We start from the raw sequence: 18,563 nt of genomic DNA on the forward strand, positions 1-18,563 counted from the left end.
GGCCATGCATCCTGGCCTTTCTAAGGCAGGGGTGCTGCCAAAATTCCCTAGGCCTTAGTTTTCTGACTAGAACAGATACCTGCCCTCTACCCCCTACCCTCTCACCGCCGCCCCCCCCCCCCCCCCCCGCCACCCCCCTCCCCACCCCTAGGCCTACAGTGATGGTTCAATCAGAGGGTGGGGGGGGGGTACTTACAGATGCTGAGTTGGAAGGCTGGCACCACACCCAGCTCACCCTCAGGGAAAGGCGGCTGTCATGATTAAGCCTAGATAATGTCTACAAGTGGCCCCAGGGGGGACAGAGAGACGCCAGACTCCAGCCTATGCCCTTTGCTCTTTGGCCTCTGCTTAGGCAGCCCCTGGGAGTGGGCAAGAGGCAAGAAGCTCAATTCATCAGCTGATCCATGAACACCCTGTCCTCCTCCTACACCCGCCCTGGTCCCTCCCCAAAGACGAACATGGGCAGGCAGAGGCCATAGAGAGGCCACAGGCTCCCAGTTCTTCCCTGGGAAAATAGATGAATATTTCCTAGCCCAGCACCCCCGTGGGCACTATTCTCTCTCTCTCTCTCTCTCTCTCTCTTTTTAGATTTTATTTATTTATTCATGAGAGACACACAGAGAGAGGCAGAGACAAGGCAGAAGGAGAAGAAACAGGCTCCCTGAGGGAAGTCTGATGCAGGACTTGATCCCAGGAATCCCAGGAATCCTCGATCCCAGGAATCCAGGATCATGCCCTGAGCCACCCAGGTGTCCCTATTCTTCTCTTTTAAGTTTTTTTTTTTTTCAAGTCATGAAAGTAATCTTTGCAACCAATGGGGGGCTTGAACTCATAACCCCGAGATTGAGAGTCTCATCCCCTACAGATTGAGCCAGCCAGGCACCCCATGTAGCACCCATGGTGCCACCCCATGTGGCACTCTGATCCCTCAACGCACTCTGGTTCTATCCTCTGGCACACCCATGAAATTTTCATCCCTATTTTATTTTATTTTTAAATTTTTCTTTAAGAGCAGATCAATTTGGACAACCCAGGTGGCTCAGCAGTTTAGCGCTGCCTTCAACCCAGGGCCTGATCCTGAAGACTTGGGATTGAGTCCCACGTCAGGCTACCTGCAGGGAGCCTGCTTCTCCCTCTGCCTGTGTCTCTGCCTCTCTCTCTCTCTCTCTCACTGTGTCTCTCATGAATGAATAAATAAAAATCTTAAAAAAAAAAAGAGCAGATCAACTTTATTTTATTGTATTTTCAAGATTTTATTCATCTATTTGAGAGAGAAAGGGAGAAAGAGAGAGAGCATGAGGGGTGGGAGGGACACAGGGAGAAGGAGAAGCAGACTCCTTGCTGAGCAAGGAGACCCAAGGACTCATGAAGAGCATCTGGTGGTAAAGGGACAGTTAGTCCCATCCAGGTGACCACCTCATCCAGGTGAGCAAGACTCCGTGCAAAAGTGAGAGAGCTGTGCGTACTGCACGCAGGTTCCCAGCCTCAACTGTGGACTTTGATTACCAACAACTATAAAACAGTATAATGAGGGGTGCCTGGGTGGTGCAGTCAGCTAAGTGGCCCTGAGCCCTGAGTCCTGCTGCATGCTCAGCACAGAATCTGCTCGAGATTCTCTCTCTCTCTCTCTCTCTCTCTCTCTCTCTCTCCCTCTGCCTCTCCCCACCTCAAATAAATAAATCTAAAAAAGAAAATCCAAACCAACAGTATAATGAAAGCTACCCTGCCCACCTCTTAGGGTTGCAATGGGGACAAAAGCAAAATGCGAAGCGTCAGAAAGCAGAAAAAGCATCACAGACACACAGGTTATCATTGTCATTACTATTATTATAATTGTTCTTACAATCCTAGTATTTCTAGTCCTAACGTCTACTCAGCTGGACGCAGAGAGAAATCTGAAATCTGAGGCTTCAGAGTTTGTGTTGGAGTCATCCTGGGCTCTTTATTAATGTGGAACTTTCTGCTGAAGCATCAGAATTGGCCCTGCCCCTCTCCTGCTCCTACACCCTCTATAGCTCCCATTCACCCCTGCAGGACAAAGTCCCAGCTCCAGAGTTTAGGCTAGTTCTCTGAGAATACACCTGCCCCAGGCATTCTGGGTGTCAGCTCTCTCCAGACTTAGGAAGTACTTTCCTGCCCCCTGGGTGAGTCCCAAGGCTACATTCCTGCTGTGTGGACCTACAGCTGGCTTTCCTTCTCTGGGTCAATGCTGAGGCTGATGAGGTGAGGAAAGGTCATCTCACCAGCTATAGGGGGAGTAAGCATGGCCCTCCAGCTGTCACGGGTGGGGGGTGAGGGAGGCCTGGTTCAGGGTCTAGTTTATAGGTTCCATGGAGTCTCACGGTACTCCCAGGGCTGGGTCCTCGAGGCTGACCCAGTATCTGCGGATTGCCCAACCCGCAGGGGAACCTGTCTCTTGTCCTTGTGGGCTCCCGACCCCAAGTGTAACCTAGGTATGTGAGTCTGGGGTCTGTCCATGCCCACCTCAGTCTCTCCATCTGTGCAATGGACTTGATTTCAAAGCCCAAGAGATTCCTCACAAGGGGTAGGGGCTGACACCCCATCTGACTTCCTTTCTCCCAAGCTGTGTCCTGGGAGGAATAGGGCATAGAGAGGCAGGCCATGCTATGTGGGCTCCCCCCCACCCCATGCCCACCCTAACCTGATTCACTTAGTTGGACTCTTTCTCAGTCAGAGGCCTCCATGTACTCTACTGGGTGTTGGCCAGAATGGAAATGCTGCTGAGCCCTGATCTCAAATGAGGCTTCTACAGACTCACTTTCCAAAGCACCCAGCCACACAAGGTGTTTTCAGCTCTCCCAACATACTCTTCTATCAAGACCTCCCTAATTTGTCTCCTATCCAAACTTCAAAGCCCAGCCAAAAAGACCCCTCCCCTGGAATGCCTTGTCAAACCCTCAGGTTGGGTTGACTTTCTTTTTTTGGGGGGGGGGGGTTTGACTTTCTTCCAGGTCAGCCCCACACACAGTCAGGATATCAGACAGTAGCTTCCCCTGAGGACCTCTGGAGAACAAGGCTGGAGTCTGACCTGTGACTGTTCTCAGAGGCTGGGTGAGTCAGCTACAGCCTAGAGACCTAAGGACTTCCTATGACACCCCTACTCCCCTCCTGCCAACACCCTCTGGAAGGTGTGAGCCCTCAGGTGGCCAGCCCCTTCCTCCCTAGGCCTGTTCCTCATCAACTTTGGCAGTCCCGGGACACCACACCCTCCTGGCACAGGATGCTCACACCCTTAAGAGACAACAACGTATCCATTCCTGCCAACTCTGTCCCTTCTGTAGAGTACTGGATTCTTCCTCCCTCCCTCCTCCCCTCCCTCCCTCCCTCCCTCCTCCCCTCCCTCCCTCCCTCCCTCCCTTCTCCCCTCCCTCCCTCCCCTCCCTCCTCCCCTCCCTCCTCCCCTCCCTCCCCCCTCCTTCCCTCCCTCCCTCCTTCCCTCCCTTCCTTCCTCCCTTCTTTCCTTCCTTCCTTCCTTCCTTCCTTCCTTCCTTCCTTCCTTCCCTCCTTCCATCTGCAGATGGAAGCTGAAAACTTCATAACCATAAGCTATGAGCTGGGCATCCCGCAGTGACCAAAATAGATATGGTCCTTGCCTATGGATCATGGAGGGAGAAAAGCAAACCTGTAATCACACAGATACACTTCATTATCAGCTGTGATAAGCATGACAAAGAAACGCAGGAGGCATAAGAGCCCTGCCCTTGTCTAGGCATCCAGGAGGACTTTCTGGAAGAGGTGACATTTACACTGAGCCTTAAAGGATAAGCAGAATTTAAAGAAGCAAAAAGGATGTGTATCGGAAGAAAGGTCCATTATAGACATCGAGAACAGCATGTGCAAAGGCCCTGAGGCAGGCAGCAGTTTGGTGCTCTATGGACAAGAGGCCAGTTTGTCTGGCCCGTGAGATGAGGCTGGCAGGGGTGGGCCACATTCCCGAACTAGCTATCTTCTTGGGAAAGTGCAATATATCCTTAGTGCGCAGCTGCACGAATTGCCACAGACCTAATACTTATGCCCAGCACCCAGAACAAGAGACATTTTCAACTTCCAGAAGCTCTCCCAGTGCCCTCTTCAGTCACTACTCCCCAAAGGGCAACCACCATCCTGACTTCAGCACAGATTCTCACCCCTGTCTGTGAACCCTGTGAATGCCGAAGGGTAAGGCTGTGTCTGGCTTCTTTTGTTCAACGTGGTGCTCTGGAGGCTCACAGGTTGAGCATACCAGTTGTGTATTCCAGTGTGCGAATGCACTACACCTTATTTATCTGTTCTGTTGCTCATGTGCGTTTGGGGCTTTGATAAATATCCATTATGTGGCTGTATATTATATGTGAATATGCACGACCATTTCTGCATGTCTTTTGGTGGACACGTGGACTCATTTTTCTTGGATAAATGCCTAGGAGTAGAATTGCTGGGTCATATTTTCAGGGTATTATGAACAGTTTCCAAGGTGGTTGTGGAAATCCCAGCCCTGAGAGTTGCTAGTATCTGCTCATCCCCAGTAACACTTAGTATGCCAGTCCTCCTCATCTCAGCCACTGGAGGGATAAGTCTGTGTCTTAGTGTGGTTTTATTTACTAAATTTAAAAAATTTGGGCAGCCCAGGTGGCTCAGCGGTTTAGCGCTGCCTTCAGCCTAGGGCCTGATTCTGGAGAACCAGGATTGAGTCCCATGTTGGGCTCCCTGCATGGAGCCTGCTTCTCCGTCTGCCTATGTCTCTTCTGCACTCGCTCTCTCGCTCTCTCTCTCTGTGTCTCTCATGAATTTATTCATGAGAGACACAGAGAGAGGCAGAGACACAGGCAGATGGAGAAGCAGGCTCCCTCCTCGGACTCCACCCAAGGACCCGAGGATCACAAGCCCAGCCAAAGGCAGCCGCTCAACCACTGAGCCACCCAGGCGTCCCTCAGTGTGGTTTTAATTTGCATTTCACTTTGACCCATGATGTTGAGCATCTTTTTTTTTTTTTTTAAGTAGGCTCCCCCCCCCAAAAAAAAAATACGTAGGCTCCACACTGGGTGTGGAGTTTCATACTCATGACCCCAAGATCAAGACCTGAGCTGAAACCAAGAGTCAGATGCTTAACCCACTGAGCCACCCAGGCGCCCAGAGCATCTTTTTATCTTTATTGGTGATTTGGAGATTTGGGTGGCCTCTTGTTCCATTCAAGTCTTTTGCTCACCATCCCCCACTCCCCTTGCCTTGCCTTGCCCAAATGTCATGCCAGTCTTATCTTGTGAAAAAAAAAAAAATCCAGCAGCCCCGGTGGCGCAGCAGTTTAGCACTGCCTGCAGCCCAGGGCGTGATCCTGGAGACCCTGGATGAGTCCCACGTCAGGCTCTCTGTATGATGCCTGCTTCTCCCTCTGCCTGTGTCTCTGCCTCTCTCTGTCTCTATGAATAAATAAATAAAATCTTAAAAAAAAAAAAAAATCCAGAAGGACATGAAGAAGAAGGCAGTAGTCACTGGCTCTCTCCTCCCCACACCTACCCCTCAATGGCCCCGCTTTGTGTGTGACAAGCATGGGGTCCGGGGAGAGGCATTAATTTGTCTTGTGAGCTCACACATGTTACACACACTCAGCGCGGGGAAGGGAGGGAAGAAGGGGCTTTTCCAGCGCTTTCCTCCTCTACCTCCTAGGATGCCCTGGAGCTGGCCCAGGAGGGAGGGCATCCACCAAGAGCTGGCTGCAAGGCCAGTGAGCCCCTCCCCTTCTGGCCGCATCAGCAAGCCTGGGATGAAGAGGTATATGGCCATGCCACAGAGACACAGTGTGCCTGGCCCAAGGTCACCAACACACAACCAGCTTAGCCATGTCCCCAGTAGGGAAGATGACAGAGCTGGACGCTTATAACTTTACATCTGCTCCTTGCAGTCCTGCTGCCTACTGAGTACCATAATGAGCCAGCCTGCAGAGAGGGGACCCCAGAGTAAGTGTTTCGGGGGGGGGCAAGGAGGGGCCCTACCTCGTCCTGAGCCTGACCCTTTGAGAGACCTAAAGTCCATGTGTTCTAGAGGGACAAGGAATGAAGTTGTGCAAGTTGGCAGGACTAGGTTTGGCCAGGTGGGGAATGCCAGGCCAAAGCACGCAGCGTCCATCCTGGAGAGACTGGCCCCAAGTGGACAAGGGAGCTGTCCATGAAGCTAGGGCCTGCTCAGGTTGCCTTAGAGCTGTCACCCCTTTGGCCATGGAGAGCACAGTCCTGCATCCTTTCAGACAGACCCACCTGGCCCTCCCAGGGACACAAAAATGCAAACCTCCAGCCTCCCGGGCCTGAGCTCTGGCTTGCCACATGTGCTATGTGACACTGGGCAAGCCTCTGCCCATCTCTGAGCCTTGGTTTCTCTTTTGTTAAGGATGTGGGTGGTGGCCAGCTTTGAGGGTGTCTGTGACAAGCTGCTGAAAGGCCCAGAAAGCCCACCCAGACAGTGCACCCACACATGGTCTTACTGACCCTGGTGGGCTCAGAGATGCTGAGTTACTTTCCAAGGACATCCAATGCGTGAATGACAGAACAGAATCAGCGCAGAGCCCCAACATGATTTGAAGAAGGAAAGACTGGGGTCCCTGAGACACATTGTGCTGACCTGACTATTCTGAGGGGTCTCATGGAGCAGGGAGGATGCTACATTCCTTTCTGGGCTACCCCATCTGCTCTGGGGCTCTCTTCACCCCACCCACACCTTTGCTGTGCAGCGTGTGGCCTTCCAGCCCTGCGCATGGAGGGCTTATTGCTAAATCTCACCTGGTCCCGGACCAACCCCACAAGTTTGTCACTACATGTTTTGGGTCACAGCTGTGAGCATACCTGTGTGCCCACCCCCACCCCCATCATCCCCAATGCTAGGGATTTCAGCAGCCCAGGTGACTTAATTAGACAGCCAGAATGATTCCCTAGTGGCCCCAGAAATGAGGGGAAGGGGGGCCCTGGCTTCTACCACTCGCCCCCATCAGAAGCCTGGGCTGGGGAAACCCCTTCTCTGCCTGATGCATCAAACCCAAGCCCACGACTTAGGCCTCTTCTCTGGGCTAGCACAGGGCCAATCTCATCCAGACAGGACTGTGTCCCCAGTGGACAGGGCAGGCCAGGGCGGTGGGGGGCGGGTCCCCTGATGTCCCCAGCAGCTGGCACAGGGCCAGGCATGGGGCGACATCAGGAAGCCCAGCCACAGAGCCGGCTCAGGTTGCTGGCAAGCCCAGCAGCAGCTGAGATTTCTGGCCGGGCAGGCCCTGGTTACGCAGCTACGTGGCCATGACTGATCAGGTTTCCACTTGGACGAGCCCCAGGCCCCACGGCTGGAGGAGCGGCGCCTGTGGAGGAGTGGCGCGCGCGTGGGGCCCGGTGTGCGTGCCCCAAGGCCAGGCAGGGTGGCGGAGCCAACGCCAAGCCCGAGCCTGGCTCTGCCACTGCCCACTGGTGGTCCGGTTAAAGGGTGCGGTGGTGGGGTCAAAGTGTGCTGTCAACTGCAGGACCAAGTCTCGATCACTGGTCTCAGTTTGTTAGTCTGAGAAATGGGGAGATTCCAGTTGAGCTGGCAGGGGTGAGGTGAGATTTCTGTGCGGTGACGCAGGCCCCTCTGGTCAGAGCAGGCCCTCAGGGACTCTCAGGAACCGGGGAGGCCAGGCTTAGCCCTGAGGTGAGTGAGCCTGGCCTCTGAGTCAGCAGGGCCCCGCCCGCCTGCTCTTTCCACCTCCTTCCCCCTTCTCCGTTCCCCTTTCACTTCCTCGGGCCCTCCAGGAGGGGCGCCCCTCCCTCCCTCCCTCTCTCCCTCCATTCCCCCTCCACTCCCCTCCTCAAGCACTGGGGCGCCTGAGCCAGGCAGGAGAGAAGCAGGAAGAAGTCCATCCAGCCAGATAGCAGTTGAGCCTGGACACTGACCACTGACCGGATCTCTGGGGGCTCAGCCACAGAGTCTGGGGACTTCAGATCCTGTGTCACTGACTGCTTCTATACCCTGGGGGCCATATGCCCTCTGCCCAGGGACAGAGGCCTCAGGTGCAAGGTCTGTGTGCTGCCTCTTGTCCCTGTGATTCCCGCTGGGCTGGGTGTGTTTGCCCACACCCCAGAGTGTCCAGGCAAGTGGCCTCCAGAACCTCACCTGGCCTTGAACTTGGTGCTGACCCCACCCCACTTGATCTGACCTGCCCATCTGTTGGCCTATCTGTTGCCTGGCTTTGCAGGCCCTCGTCTGGAAAATGAAAGGAGCCAGGTGTCCGAGAACTACCTTGGCCTCTAGGTGGCTTTGGACAGGTCACCACCTGCACCAGGCGAGTTGTTGTGATGAGTGGGCTTGGAGGCCCTCCCAGGACAACTGCGGGGGAGGTCAGGACACCCTAGACTCCCCACGCCCCCTAGTTTGCCTGGGAGGGTCTTCAGGTCCCAGGATCTGGTTCCCTGTCCACTGTGTGGATTGCCTAGGTTTCTCTCTGTGGAGTGGGGACTGCAAGCCCTCCCAGCAGCCAGTCTAGGGCCCGAACAATGGGCTCAGCTGGTGCATGTAGAAGGTGGGGAGCCCAGGGAAGCTTGTTTGCTATTTCTGAAAATTCAATCAAGTAAGCAAGGCTGGGAACTTCCCAGGAGGGCCAGGCCTTTCTCGGAGTGCCCTGGGGCACAGGAAGAGACATGGTGGTTTTTAAGGATTTTTAAAAACTCTCCCAAGACATATCAGAAGTTCCCAGTTTCTCCAGGGTGGGGATCCCCCTTGGGGGGATGACTTTCAGGGAGCATGGTAGCCCGGGGACATCGGAGGCCCTTGGAGACTATGGCTAAAGGCCAGGTCTGGGTGGGGACTGAGGCCCTGGCTCCAGCCCAGGAGAGCACAGAGGGCCCAGCCCAGCCTTCCTGCCCTAGGGGGCTCCCTTCAGCTGGTTGCTCATCTTCTGGGGGGTGGGGGGGCATGGGGATGGGTGAGGGGGGTGTTCCCTGACTGCCCTTTAAGAAGCTCTCTCCTTCCTGAGGAAACCTGGTGGCAGAGCCAGTTCTCTTTTGCTCTCTCATCTGTCTCTGGGATCACACCTGCTTTGTGCAGAGTGTTGCTCAAAACAGTGTCTGGTGCTGTTCCACTCTGGAAGCATGCCTGGCTGGTTGGTGCTGGCATGTCGAATGTAAGAGCCATGTGATCCTGGAGGTTTGGCTCCTGGCTGTTGCCCTGGCTGTGTGATCCTAGCTGGGTTGTTTCCCCTAAGCAGGAAGGCTACTGTTGTTATGGTAGTGGAAGGAGGAAATCATGGCAGGCTTCCTGGAGGGGGCATCCCAAAGATCTGGCCCTGAAAAGTTGGGCAGGGGGCATAAGAGACGCAAGCCCAGTCCCTCAGGAGTTGTGAGGTCCAGAATCTCCTTTTGAGACTATCCTAGGAGCAAGGAAGGAGGGCAGGGGAAAGAGGTCACTGGAGACTGCAGGCTGGGGGCCTCAGGACCTATTGCTATGTGACCAAAAGCTAGTGGCTCTTCTCTCTGGAACCCAGGAGATAAACACTGAGGAGGGAAGTGGGACCCAAGAATTTAGACTTTGGAATGGCCTTTGGACCCAGTCCCTGGGAAGACTCCACGGGACACTATTAGGAAGGGGCAATGTGAGGCTCCCCGGGGCTCTGCACCTAATGTCTTTCACATTGGACTCCCAGTCGTGCCTCAGTTTCCTCATCTGTAAAGAGGATGTGTGTCACCTAGAGTGTTCCACACCCTCTTTCGTCAGTTAGCCCTCACTGAGCACCTCCTAAGTGCAGCATCTCCACCCCCTCCCCCAGCCAACAGTCCATAAGCCACACATCCCTCCTCCATCCGTTCCTTCCTCTAAGAAGTGGAGCTCAGGGTCCTCACCTGGTAGGGCAGCAGTGGGGCTCAAGCACCCAGCGCCATGTAGCTGGGCAGCTATGTCTCTAGAGAGGGGCAGGGAGTGGTCCTTTCGGAGGGCTGTAAATGTCCCCTGCTTAGAACGCCTTGCGGGTTAGGGGGGACCACAAGAGAAAAAAAAAAGCACCCGAGAGTAGGTAAAGTCCCCATTGGCTGAGCCAGGCCAAGGGTCTGGGGCCTGAGCCTGCCCCAGTGACAGTTCTGAAAACTCCCTGCAAGGGCAAAGTTCCCAAGCAAAGAACCTGTTCACTTCCTCTCCCGCATGTCTCCTCCCCCTTCCTCTGGCAGGCTCCACTTCCTCTTTTTCTCCTCCCCTCCCCCTAGGCTTGTGGCCCAGCCCCCTCCCCCTCACCGCTCCCCCAAGCCCTCCTTCTTCCCAAAGTCCTTTTGGAGGGGTGAGAATACCCAAGATCACTTGGTGACCAAGTCACTTGTTCATTCACCAGCACTGAGCCCTGGGGAGGGTGCAGTGGGAGAGGTGGAAGCCAGGGCTCAAGGTCTGGTGGGGGAGGACGAGCTGCAAATGCCAGCCCCGTGCAGTGTCTTGAGTGCAAGGGCAGTATGGGCTGCAGATGCCAAAGGGCTCACCCCACCAAAGGGCCTTTAGTGATGGGCTGTGAAGGAAGCCAGGAGAGCACCAGGAGCAGGAGTTCATGGCTGCAGTTAGTGCCAGGAGTGTTGCAGTCTGAGGTCAGGTTGGGGTGGTGTGGACCCTTGGCCCACCCCGGTGGAGAACAGGCGAGGTGGCTACACTCCTGCTTCCTGCTTGGGGAGCAGGCCTGCTCTCCACCCCACACAGCTGCCTAGAACTGCCCTAGAGCCTCCGGTCTGTCCGTGGCCCTGCAGCCCTAGTCCCAGCCTGCTCAGCGCCCCTTGCAGGATCAGCCAACTGCCACAGGCAGCCCTTACTGACAGGCAAAAAAGAGAGTTGCTCCCCAGCCCCTGAATCGCAGGGTTGACAGGCCCCAGGGCAGCTGGCTGGCCTGATGCCCATGACTGAGAGATATAAGGCCAGGGACAGGGCAGTCCCTGGGAGGCAGGGAGTGGACAGGCTGGGAACATTCCCCCAAGCCCGGAGCAGTGATTGGAGAGCTGCAGCGAGGCTCCTGGCAGTTCTCTGGGGATGCTGGCATGTGGCTCTGAGCCTGAGGATTCTGCTGTGCGCTGGGTGATGGTTACCCTTCCCACTAGATGTGGCCCCTGTAACTGCAAAGTGCCCTGCCGCCAGCCACCTGTGGTAGGCAGGACCAGGCCACTGCTTCTCTGGCCACAGACTGCACATCCATATATAGACTAATGGTTCACTGGTTTCAATGCCCAACGCAGAAGCACCTACTATGTGCAGCAAAGCCCTGGGCAGGCTTGGGGTGCCTAGACAGACGAGTGGCTACAGGCCAGTGTCCCTACCTAGACCACCCTTCCTGCTGTGTGAAAATTCAACTTCCTGTCACCACCTCCAAGAAGTCTCTGTAGAGCAGTCCTCTAGGCTGATGGCCCTCTGTGGTCCCACAGCCCCTGGGCTTCTGTCTGCCACTCAAGGATCATTGTTGACCACCATCTGGGTACAGGCTCTGCCTGCCAGACTGGCAGCTCTCAGAGCAGGGAGCCACCCAGAACACTCCTGGGCACCCAGATCTTGCCCAATGTTTGGTGGAGGAACCCAGGCAGGAAAGGGTGACAAGGAGAGGGTCTTCGCTGAGGGCAGCTGGTCTTCAGCTCCTATCCCTGCCATCCTGCCCCCCCTCAGCTTAACCCATCTCTGGGGCATTAAGGATCCTTGGCAGGCTCCAGATGGTTCAGGACAGCAGTTCTGCTGTGGCTACACATGATAGAGGATGGATGGTGGGCCCCAGGCTGCTGAGCAGCCCTGCCTGCCTTTGCCCAGCAGCTGCCTGGGTCATGGGCTAACGGCCCAGGTCTGGCTTGGCTGGGTGTGACCAGGCAGCTCTTGGAAGCAGTCTGGCTCCATGGGAACAGTTTCTCTGCTCTACAGAGCCCACCTCCAGGCCTGCTGCAGGGGAAGCTTGGAGCTCTCTTCACAGGGAACTTCCAGGCACTTGCTCCTGATGCCTGTCCTGTCTCTGGGGCCTGAGGCCCCTGTTAAGTGGCCACAAGCTCCCTGACTCCCCACACACCATACCACTCTGCGCCAGGTCCCTGAGTAGTAGTGCCCCTCACTTAACAAGCTGAGCACCTCCAGGCAGAGCCCCCTCGCCCCAATCCAGGCTTTCCAGGCAGTTGAGTTAATGTTGAACAATCCTCCCCCTGCAACTGTTCCTTAAGCACCCACAGCAACCAGGGACCCCGGCACCCATGCTGACCCTTGCCCAGTGGGGTGCTCCCTGCTTCTGTGATGTCTCCACCCGGAGGGTCCCAGGGTGGAGAACACTGGCGGCCGGAGCGGTGACTGCCCGGCAGGGCGGCGGTGCAGGGGCCCAGCACCCAAGGGCGGCCGACGCCAAAACTCTCTCCCTCCTCCTCTTCCTCAATCTCGCTCTCGCTCTCTCCCAGCCCGGCTCGTTCTCTCTTTCTCTCTTTTTTTTTTTTTGCAAAAGGAGGGGAGAGGGGGTAAAAAAATGCTGCACTGTGCTGCGAGGCCGGTGAGTGAGCGGCGTGGGGCCAATCAGCGCGCGCCGTTCCGAAAGTTGCCTTTTATGGCTCGAGCGGCCGCAGCGGCGCCCTATAAAACCCGGCGGCGCGACGCGCAGCCACCGCCGAGACCGCGTCCACCCCGCGAGCACAGGCCCCTCGCCCTCGCCGCTCCGCCGCCGCCGCCGCCGGTTTACACCACCCCCAGGTAAGGCCCCGGGCCGGCCCGGCGCTGCGGCCCCGCGCCGCCTCCGCCGCCTCCGGGCGGGCCCCTCCGCCTCCGGCCCCGCGCACGGACAGAGCCGCCGGGCGGACAGAGGGGCCGCGCGCCCCTCGCTCGGGCCGGGATTGCGCTCGCACCGCGCGCCCCCGGTGTGCTGCTACGCCGGCCTAGGCGGCCGCGGGTCTCTATCCGAGCGGGCCGCCCGGTTTGTTCGCTCGCTCGGGCGGCCCGGTGCAGCGGCGGGCGGGCGGGTGGGTGGGAGGGCGCGGCGGCTGCCCCGCCAGGCGGGTGGGGGCTGGGCGCACGGCTGCGCATGCGCGTGCGCGCTTGGGCCCCAGGCCGCGGCCGGCCGGAAGGGGTGGGGTCGCCGCGGCGCGAGGGCGCCTGCGCGCATTTCCTCCCCGTGCCGCCGGCTCCCGCAGGCGTGTCCGCCTCGCGCCATCCCGGCCGGCGCGTTTTTGAACGGGGCGGGGGCGGAGCCAGCCCCGGGTGGGGAGGGGGCGGGGGCCTGGCTTCCTGCCGCGCGCCGCGGGGCCGCCTCTAACCAGCGTTTGCCTTTTATGGTAATAACGCTGCCGGCCCGGCCGCCTTTGTCCCCAATGTGGGCGCGCGCCGGCGCCCCCTGGCGGCTCGAGGCTGCGGCGCGCCGGAAGTGGGCTGGGCGGGGGCGGCCCCACCCGACCCCCGGCTCAGGCCCCGCGGTCCCCGCAGTTCGCCATGGATGACGATATCGCTGCGCTTGTGGTCGACAACGGCTCCGGCATGTGCAAGGCCGGCTTCGCAGGCGACGACGCCCCCCGGGCCGTCTTTCCTTCCATCGTGGGGCGCCCCCGGCACCAGGTAGGGCGCCGGCCTCGGGTGTGACCTGGGGGGAGGGGGAGGGCCTGGCCTTCGGCTTTCGGGGTGGCTCTCTGGGGCCCCGGGCCCGCGCTCAGGGCGCCTCGCCCCTCCTTCCGCAGGGCGTGATGGTGGGCATGGGCCAGAAGGACTCCTACGTGGGCGATGAGGCCCAGAGCAAGAGGGGCATCCTGACCCTGAAGTACCCCATTGAGCACGGCATCGTCACCAACTGGGACGACATGGAGAAGATCTGGCACCACACCTTCTACAACGAGCTGCGCGTGGCCCCCGAGGAGCACCCGGTGCTGCTGACCGAGGCCCCCCTGAACCCCAAGGCCAACCGTGAGAAGATGACCCAGGTCAGTGGCCCGCTGGCCTTTTGTGGGCGGCTACCCCATCCTTTCTTGCTTTTCCGTGCCATGCCCTTTCTCACTTGTTCTTTCTTCTGCCATTCTCCTAGGATTTTCTTCTCTGAACTGAGTCTTCTTTGGAACTCTGCAGGTTCTATTTGGTTATTCCCAGATGGCATCTTTTCTGGTGTTTGCCTTTCTGATTAGGTGTTTGAGGTTATAAGATGCTGTGAGTGTAGGTACTAACACTGGCTCGTGTGACAAAGCCAATGAGGCTGGTGTCAGGTGGCCTTGGAGTGTGTATTCAGTAGGTGCACAGTAGGTCTGAAGTGAATCCCCATCCCAGGATTCCCAGCACATGTAGCTGTGTTCCTTGCACTTTTCTCTGCATGTCCCCGGTCTGGCCTGGCCACTTCTGGTTTCCGGAGCGTGACTTGGCCCCTCTCCTCCTACAGATCATGTTTGAGACTTTCAACACCCCAGCCATGTACGTGGCCATCCAGGCTGTGCTGTCCCTGTACGCCTCTGGCCGCACCACTGGCATCGTGATGGACTCCGGTGACGGGGTCACCCACACGGTGCCCATCTATGAGGGGTACGCCCTCCCCCATGCCATCTTGCGTCTGGACCTGGCTGGCCGGGACCTGACCGACTACCTCATGAAGATCCTCACGGAGCGTGGCTACAGCTTCACCACCACCGCCGAGCGGGAAATCGTGCGTGACATCAAGGAGAAGCTGTGTTATGTGGCCCTGGACTTCGAGCAGGAGATGGCCACCGCGGCCTCCAGCTCCTCCCTGGAGAAGAGCTATGAGCTGCCCGACGGGCAGGTCATCACTATTGGCAACGAGCGGTTCCGCTGCCCAGAGGCTCTCTTCCAGCCTTCCTTCCTGGGTAAGTGACCAGCCTCCCTCCCCCCACCCCTGCAGAGTCACCCTCGTGGCCACCCCCTGAAGCTAAGTCCAGCTTCTGTTTCCTCCCAGGCATGGAATCCTGCGGCATCCATGAAACTACCTTCAACTCCATCATGAAGTGTGACGTTGACATCCGCAAGGACCTCTATGCCAACACAGTGCTGTCTGGTGGAACCACCATGTACCCTGGCATTGCTGACAGGATGCAGAAGGAGATCACTGCCCTGGCACCCAGCACAATGAAGATCAAGGTGGGGACTTAGCTGGCCTGTGCACGTGGGGGTGGCTCCCGTGGGCCTGCTCCTCTGCCTTCCAGGGCTGGACCTCATGCTCACTCTACTCTTCTTCCCCCAGATCATTGCACCCCCTGAGCGCAAGTACTCTGTGTGGATTGGGGGCTCCATCCTGGCCTCACTGTCCACCTTCCAGCAGATGTGGATCAGCAAGCAGGAGTACGACGAGTCCGGCCCCTCCATCGTCCACCGCAAATGCTTCTAGGCGGACTGTTACTTTAGTTGCGTTACACCCTTTCTTGACAAAACCTAACTTGCGCAGAAACCGAGATGAGATTGGCATGGCTTTATTTGTTTTTTTTTTTTTTTTAATTTTGTTTTTGGATTTTTAATTTTTTTAATTTTTTTGTTTTTTTGTTTTTTTGTTTTTTTTTTTGGTTTTTTTGTTTTTTTTGGCGCTTGACTCAGGATTTAAAAACTGGAACGGTGAAGGTGACAGCAGTGGGTTGGAGCGAGCATCCCCAAAGTTCTACAATGTGGCCGAGGACTTTGATTGTACATTGTTCTTTTTTTTTTTTTTTAATAGTCATTCCAAATATCGTGAGATGCATTGTTACAGGAAGTCCTTTGCCTTCCCAAAAGCCACCCCGTTTCTCCCTGCAGAGAAGGGCCTGTCCTCGCCCGAGTCCACACAGGGGAGGGAAAGAGAATTGCTTTTGTGTAAATTATGTAGTCCAAATTTTTTTTAATCTTCGCCTTAATACTTGTTCTTTTTGTTTTATTTTAAATGGTCTGCCATCACGGCCCTTGTTTTTTGTCCCCCCAATTGAAGATTTATGAAGGCTTTTGGTCTCCCTGGGAGTGGGGCTGAGGCATGGAGGCATCCAGGGCTTACCTGTACACTGACTTGAGACCAGTTCAATAAAGTGCACACCTTAAAGAAAGGAGATGTGGCTTCTTGGGTATTGGGGAGAAGGGTGGGGCAGTGGGGGGACTGAGCTGTCCCTATCTTGGAAGGGGGATCAGGGGCATCTAACCTTGACATTTTAAGTCCTAGGGTGAGAGATGGATTGAGGGGAATTACGGGTACTGGCCTAGACTTGTCAACCGTATACCCCTATTTCTCAAAGTTCTGGGACCCAGATGCTTCAGGAAAGTGGGCAGCCTATACTAAAGGGGGATGGTTGGTATTCCAGGTGCCATATCTCCTGGTATTGGGGCGTCTGAGTTTGGTGTCCTTTGGGGTGGGGGCTCCTAGACCATGTACCTTTGTCTTAGCTGTTGTCCTTCCTGATTGGCCACAAGATTCTGGGTGGGTTTCCACCTTTTCTGCCAGCTCTCCTGGGATGATCCTTCCCTAGTAGCCAAAGAAAGCACTTGAGCTGGGATTCTGCAGGGCAGCTCCCTGGTGGCGTCCAGGGCCCCGGTGTGGAGGCATGTCAGGTTGCAGAGTGCTCTAATTGGCTCTGGGCAAGTCCTGCCCCGTGGTCTGGATTCTGCCTTGGGATGCGTCCCTTATTGTGCATTCAGCCTGGGTTTCAAGTGCAGGCCGCTCCTGGGGGGCAGGGTCTGCCTGGCGCTGGAAGTGTTTCTGACTTTTTAATGCAGTGCTCCAAGACTGGCCTGCCTTAACGTCAGCTAGAAGCTGTGGCAAAGTGGACAACCTCCATGCAGGGTGCCCCTTGCCCTCCTTTCTCCAGAGGGAGTAGGAAGCCCAGAATCCAGCCTTAAGCCAATCTAGATTTGAGGTCTTGAGGGGCCCTGCCCCTCCCTCCATGGGCCTGGGGCTCCCTCCAGCCCTGGACTGCACCTTTGGAGCACTGAGGACCCTGGGAATATGGTGGCCCACTGCCTCCTACCTTATAGAAGAGCAGAGACCCTCCTAAGGGCAGGACGTGCCTTGGAATCTCTTGTAGCAAGTTTGGAGGGACCCAAGTAATTCTACTCAGCAAGGTGACTTGGGTCAGTGGGCACAAAATCTAAGACCTGATGGCTTCCAAAACCCAACAAGACTTGTGACTGATCCCCTGAGCTCATCTTGGCAGGTTTTCCTAGTTCAGTACATAAAACACCACAGTGGGTGTGTGGAGTGGGCTCCAGAAGCAGTCCCATTCCTTTGATCCTAGGCTACCTCTCTGATCTGCACACAGCTGGCCCAGAGGAAATGATACAGCAGCATGCCCAAGATGCCAGGAGTCGTGTGTCGTGCCCCCCCCCCCCCCCCCCCCCCCCCCGCCAGTTCCAGCTCTTGTGATCCTACTCAGAGGTGATGAAAGCCCTGGGCTCTGTGCTGCAAGTTTCCACCAGGGGCCACATATTCACTCGACAAGCATTTTTAAAGGCCCAGTGTATGCTGGGCCTGCCTTTCCTTCCTCGTTCCTTTCTACCCTTCCTCCTTCCTTCCTCTCTCCAACCACTATTTGTACAGGCATTGTGCCAGGGACTGGGGGTGCAGTGGAGAAGAAACCAGATGTGCTCCCTGCCCACATGAGGCACACAGCGTAAAGGGGAAATATAATATTAGGCCAACAGATGAAGGTACAGTGCCTAGTTGTGATGAGGAGGGAGAGCAGAGGCTGCATGTGAGTAAGGATGCAGGACCACAGGGTGATTTAGGTGCTCACGATGCTGGTCCAGGGTGGGGGTTAGGAGACAGGTGTCACAGGTGCACACACCTGTCAAAACCTAGCAAATTGCATCTCCATAAAACTGGAAAAAAAAAAAAAAAACCAACAACCACTAAGAAATGCAGATTTAAAAAGGAAAAAAAGCACTCATCATTTTGTCTCTTTTGAGCAAAAAGAAAAACAGGGGCACCTGGGTGCCTCAGTGGTTGAGCAACTGCCTTTAGCTCAGGGCGTGATCCTGGAGTCCTGGTATCAAATCCTGCATTGGGCTCCCTGCATGGAGCCTGCTTCTCCCTCTGCCTGTGTCTCTGCCTCTCTCTCTCTCTCTCCGTGTCTCTCATGAATAAATAAATAAAGATCTTAAAAAATATATTTAAAAAAAGAAAAGAAAAACAAAGGACCATAAAGACAGCTGACTGGAGAGTGGGGAGTGTCACGCTGGGGTAAGAGGCTTCCCCAAAAGGCTTTTTGGGAAGAGGGTTCCTGAGCTGCCGGAGGCAGAGTCAGCTGAGCAGGTGGAGGTGTGGGCTTGTTGGGCAGGTGGAGGTGTAGGCTTGCATGTAGCAGTCAGAGGCGTAGAATGATCAGGAACAGAGGCCAGGGGAATGGAGACAACACTGAAACAGAACAGCACGGTGGCTGGGGCCCTATGTCTTATCTAAGTGGTCTTGAGGAGTCATATCACCATCTATGTACCTGTCTGGGAAATGGGAACATCCACCTAGAGCGGGTTGTGAGCAGGTGCCCCACCAATCTCTTTGCTTGTAAGGCTCTGGAAGTACAGCTGAATCACACATGCTTGACCTTGAGACTCCTTTGGGCCCTTCTCTCAAAGCTGGCCATTTGCTGCCTGGCTTGGAGCAAAGGCCCAACACCAGGAAGCCTGACCCCAGAAAAGGCCAAGTGAGA

At 56.1% G+C, this 18,563-nt stretch overlaps 1 protein-coding gene across 2 annotated transcripts; it reads left to right on the plus strand.

The window, feature by feature from the left end:
- Positions 1 to 12,456: 12,456 nt before the first annotated feature.
- Positions 12,457 to 15,971, plus strand: ACTB (actin beta). Of its 2 annotated transcripts, XM_072753212.1 has the most exons (6): positions 12,457 to 12,675; positions 13,402 to 13,530; positions 13,650 to 13,889; positions 14,336 to 14,774; positions 14,864 to 15,045; positions 15,149 to 15,971. In XM_072753212.1, exons 2-6 carry the CDS (start codon positions 13,408 to 13,410, stop codon positions 15,290 to 15,292), a joined length of 1,128 nt encoding a protein of 375 aa, XP_072609313.1. In that variant the 5' UTR covers positions 12,457 to 12,675; positions 13,402 to 13,407; the 3' UTR covers positions 15,293 to 15,971. The 2 variants fall into 2 exon arrangements, with proteins under 2 accessions (XP_072609313.1, XP_072609314.1); XM_072753213.1 differs by lacking the exons at positions 12,457 to 12,675; positions 13,402 to 13,530; positions 13,650 to 13,889 and adding an exon at positions 14,013 to 14,031.
- The last annotated feature ends 2,592 nt before the right edge of the window (positions 15,972 to 18,563 follow it).

This window comes from Vulpes vulpes, chromosome 3, assembly GCF_048418805.1.
Source record: "Vulpes vulpes isolate BD-2025 chromosome 3, VulVul3, whole genome shotgun sequence".
Taxonomy (NCBI): Eukaryota; Metazoa; Chordata; class Mammalia; order Carnivora; family Canidae; genus Vulpes; species Vulpes vulpes.

Bases quoted from the DNA above. Each gene is read 5' to 3' on its own strand.
- ACTB (XM_072753212.1), top strand. From the start codon at position 13,408: ATGGATGACGATATCGCTGCGCTTGTGGTCGACAACGGCTCCGGCATG. The intron at 14,775-14,863 runs GTAAGTGACCAG...GTTTCCTCCCAG, and splicing joins CTTCCAGCCTTCCTTCCTGG to GCATGGAATCCTGCGGCATC. The intron at 15,046-15,148 runs GTGGGGACTTAG...TTCTTCCCCCAG, and splicing joins CCAGCACAATGAAGATCAAG to ATCATTGCACCCCCTGAGCG.